Below are 4,183 nucleotides of genomic sequence, written 5' to 3'. Positions count from 1 at the left end.
GTGGGGGAGGGGTGGGGGGCATCACCGGGCGGATGGGATCGCCCCTGTCGATGTTGGGGCGCAGCCCGATGCATCATTGCCGCTTTGAGCACTTGCAGGTGGGGTGGCGCGTCAGCTGGGGCGGCTGCTGTCGCCTTGCGGTCGTCGCCCGCCAGATATGCGTGCGATATGCGGCAACAAGCGGCGCGCTCGCACATACGGCAGGTTGAGGCCCGCTACACAGCCGGCTACAGGCCACACGATCCGATCACATGCATTGCCCGCATATGTGGAGGGCTCTGCGCCACCGTCCGGCCCGCGAGGTGATCTGGGCGGTCTCGGCTACGGCCCACCTTCTTGCCACTGTGAAGACGCTCGAGCTCAAGCTTACGGGCTGCGCCCTCGTCGCGGGGCTTCAGGGCCAGGCGCGGCCGCTCAGAACGCTCGCTGGGGCCGTCCGCCATTGCTCTCTGACCGTGTTCGCTTTATGTGTGCTTGGGTTTGATCGTGGCTTTTAGGAAACCAGTACGGTAGTCATTCGACACGATGCGGGGGCATACATGCACAAGAACTCGTCCAGAGAGGGACTTCGGCAGTCACACGACGAGACCACCGGGACAAAACAGGCTGCGGTGCTCAAGCTGCAGAGTTGTATCACGCTGAGTGTTGAATTTCTACTCACATTTGCGTTGCCTGCAGCCTTCAGCACAAGATCATTCGTTCACTTACCTCTGATTGGTGCAGGTTCCTGCAACAGAAAGCTTAGACACACGTGACAGGATGCTGAGATTACTATCACACCAGCTGGCGGGCCCCTCGGGCAGGGGCGTGCAGCAGCAGCTCGCAGCAGGTGCGCTACTGCATGGCGCGCTGCGTGTGCCCCGGGGGCATGCAGGCCACAATGCGCAGCGGTTGCAGGTCCGCGCTGAGGCCCGACCCAATAACGGCGCCTCTGAATAGTAGCTGTGCACCATGCCACCTACACAGCACTGTGCATGGCACACCCAAGCACAACGAGCTTGTCAGGGTCGATCGATGCGTTTGATGCGACCGAGTTTGCCTGCTGGCAGGGCAAACGCTGGTGCGCGGGCGGGTGCCGCAGGGTGGTGGTTTTCAGGACGTCTGCATAGCAGCCGGAGCTTGATGCCCGGCCGCTGCAGTAGTTTGGTGATGCGCGGGCGGCCGTGAGGGCGAACCTCGCAATCAGCCCCGCACTGCTGGTAGCACGCACGCCAGCGCTGGAGTGGCACGCAGGCTCGCGCGTGACGAAGCGCGATGTGAGGCGCTCGGGGTCTAGCTCCTGCTCATCGACCTGGCAGCCAGCAGCCGGCAGCCAAATCGCTGTTGGGCCCCTCACCCCCCCTCGCCACCGATTCGCACGCGCCGTGCAGGGCCACCAAAATGCAGGGCGGGTCCACCAAGAACAACACGGACAGCAAACCCAAGTATCTGGGCAGCAAGATGAGCGACGGCCAGATCGCGTTCCCGGGCCAGATCATCATGCGGCAGCGGGGGATGAGGTTCAAGGCGGGGGAGGGCGTCGGAATGGTGAGTCAGCGCCCTGGGCCGCAGCTGCCGCTGGCCCCATGTTGCCCTCGCTCTCACTGTGTGCGGGGATGGGCACACACACTCGGGCTAAGGGTGCCGCCGTGGCCCGTCGTCGTCAGAAGTGACCACCTGCAAAATGGAGCCTGCCCCTTGCCCACCGCCGCCCCCGCTCCGCCCCCCTGCCACTGCCGCGGCCCCTCGGCGCCGCGCCGCCAGTCTGTCGACCACACCCTTTTCTCAAAATCGGTCGGCATCATCAAGTACGCCCGCCACACCGAGCAGCTGCCGGGGCGGCCGCCGCGCGACGTGCGCCTGATCAGCGTGGTGCCGCTGCAGGGGGACTACAGTGAGGGCTACAAAGACAAGGCGCTGCGCATGGTCGCGGCCCGCAACGCACACCGGCAACGGCTCCTCGGGCTTCGGGCAAAGTATTGATGTTTCGAATGTGGTGCTTGAGGCGACATGTAATGGTGTGGTCTTGGATAAGCCATGGCCGTGCTTCTCAGGCATGTGTTCAGCTTGGGAGCAAGATAGCAGGAGGCTAAGCACATGGGTCAGCAAAAGTCAAATCCATGGCCATCTGCGTGGCAGTACCGCACAGTATGATGGCCCGGCCATGGACAGAACGCCCAATATCAAAGGCGTTGCCTCAGTGGTCAATACCATGGCAGCTGATGGGCCGAGTGGGCATGAGATGGCGCGAACGCCTGAAGCAGCAGAACAGCACTTGATGACTCAAACAGCGGCACACGGGTGGGTGACGTATCAATGACATATGCAGCTGTCGCCCATCAACACAGCGCTATCATACTTTTGATGCACCGCCAAATGCCGTACAGCGACTGAAAGGACAACGCTTCTCAGGCCGAAAGCCAGATCTGCCTGCTCCGGCGCAGAGACCTCTAGTCGCGCATTGACACATCAACGATTGGCCAAAATGCTCCGCTCTCCCCTCAATGGTCGCAGCAGCGCAGCGGTGCAGCGGCGAAACGCCTGCGCTGCTGCCGGCTGCTCCCACCCGGTCATAGCGCCGCGCACAGCCGCGAGCAGCAGCCGAAATGGATGCGCGGCGCGCGCCAGCAGCGACGAGCCCAGCACAAGCAGCAGCGGGTCCATGCCCGCCGCGGCGGCAGCGGCCCTGGCGGCGCTGCTGCTGGGGTCGGCCGCGCCGGCGTGGGCGGCGCTGCAGCCGCAGGTGGACGTGGCTGAGCTGGCGGCGGTTGCCGTGGAGGACGATGACTTTATGGACCAGTACGACCGCGACATGGAGCAGCTGGCAGAGGTGAGGGCGCGCGGCCGCGCGCACTGGCTTAACGCTGGTTGATGCAGGGGCGGATGCGTGGTGGGGCGGCCGGTCAGTTGGGATGGCCCCCAGAGCGCTGGATGGCGAGACGCCGGCGCGCATGCTTGTTTAGCACAATTGCAGCTTGGAGCAGCAGCGACCTGGCGCGGCGCAGTGGCACGGCGCCTGCCGCGCGGCGCGTCGTGCGCGGCGTGCCCCTCGCGCCGTGTGCTTACGGGGCCCGCCCCTGCGTTGCCCCCCCATCACCGCTCCGCGGCGCGGCAGTCTGTCGACCCCGAGGTCGCGATGCCGCCGGAGCTGCAGGAGTTCCTGAGGCTGTTTGAGAGGGTGAGAAAAAGAAGGGGGAAACTCAAAAGAAAAAGAGAAAAGGAGAGGGTTAGCGAATGGCGGCGCGCCGCCCCTCTCCCCACGGTTTCCGCCATCGACAACCACAGCATGCCCATGAATTCCATTGGCGGCATTGGGGGCGGCCCTGAGGGGCCAGCCCTGGGGGCACTGGCAGAATGTTTTGTGGGGGCGGGCAGCGGGAAAGAAGAGGGCGGGGAAGCAGTGCATGATAAGAGCAGCTCAGGGTTGTGCCGCAGGCTGCAAGGACTCAGCCAATTGCAGCCCGGCTGCAGCCGCGCCGCTTCGATCCCCAAAAGCCCGCCTAGCTGCGCTGCATTTAAATTTCACTCACACATGGCACGCGCACACGCACACGCACACACACAAACACTCTCCCTCATGCTCTGCCCAGGGCACGCCCCGCGACCTGAGGAAGCTGGAGGCGGCGCGCGAGAAGGTGGGCTTCCGCCGCGGCGCCGACGGCCGCGTGTCCCTCATCAGCGACGGCGGCGAGGAGTTCGCGGTGAAGGCCGACATGCAGGCCCCCGGCTACCTCCTGCTCAGGCGCGCTTAGGAGGGAGGGGGCAGGGGGGCTGCTGAGGCCAGGGCACACCAGGCTAGGCCGGGGGGCCGTGGGCGGGTGGGCGGGTGGGTGCGTGGGCGGGTGGCAGCAGCCCGGCCAGGGGTCCACACTCAACCCTGGAAGCCCTGAGCCGCGCGCCATCGAACCAGCCTCTGATGCGCCCCCCACCCCAGGGACGACCGCGGGTACTGCTACTACCTGCCCCCGGACCCCTCTGGCCGCCTGGCCCAGATCGACCTGAGCGACGACGTGCTGGTGGCGCAGCTGTTTGCCAACGGGCTGTGGGAGGAGGTGCTGGAGCCACTGGAGGTGGTGCGGGCGCCAGAGGGTGAGGGGGGCGGGGCCGGGGGCGAGGGTGTGTGTGTGTGTTTGGGGGGGAAGGTGTGGGGTGTGTGTGTGTGTGCGCGCGCGCGCGTATGTGTGTGTGTGTGTGTGTGTGTGTG

General features: G+C 65.5%; 2 protein-coding genes across 2 annotated transcripts in view; both read left to right on the top strand.

The window, feature by feature from the left end:
• Positions 1 to 1,380: 1,380 nt before the first annotated feature.
• MNEG_13376 (50S ribosomal protein L27) lies at positions 1,381 to 1,962 on the top strand (the record flags this gene model as incomplete). Its single annotated transcript, XM_014038153.1, has 2 exons — positions 1,381 to 1,527; positions 1,744 to 1,962. The coding sequence occupies 2 exons, from the start codon at positions 1,381 to 1,383 to the stop codon at positions 1,960 to 1,962; spliced, it is 366 nt and encodes a 121-aa protein (XP_013893607.1).
• A 502-nt stretch (positions 1,963 to 2,464) lies between these two features.
• Positions 2,465 to 4,183, top strand: part of MNEG_13375 (hypothetical protein) — a gene marked incomplete at both ends in the record, with an annotated part of 2,852 nt that continues 1,133 nt past the window's right edge. The window contains 4 exons of the mRNA XM_014038152.1: positions 2,465 to 2,809; positions 3,095 to 3,157; positions 3,570 to 3,680; positions 3,972 to 4,068. Coding sequence (XP_013893606.1) covers positions 2,465 to 2,809; positions 3,095 to 3,157; positions 3,570 to 3,680; positions 3,972 to 4,068 — 616 coding nt within the window. The remainder of the gene's footprint in view (positions 2,810 to 3,094; positions 3,158 to 3,569; positions 3,681 to 3,971; positions 4,069 to 4,183) is intronic.

This window comes from Monoraphidium neglectum (assembly GCF_000611645.1).
Source record: "Monoraphidium neglectum strain SAG 48.87 unplaced genomic scaffold scaffold03786, whole genome shotgun sequence".
Classification (NCBI taxonomy): domain Eukaryota; kingdom Viridiplantae; phylum Chlorophyta; class Chlorophyceae; order Sphaeropleales; family Selenastraceae; genus Monoraphidium; species Monoraphidium neglectum.
Note: the sequence above shows the minus strand (reverse complement) of the source record. Positions and strands in the feature narration are given on the sequence as shown.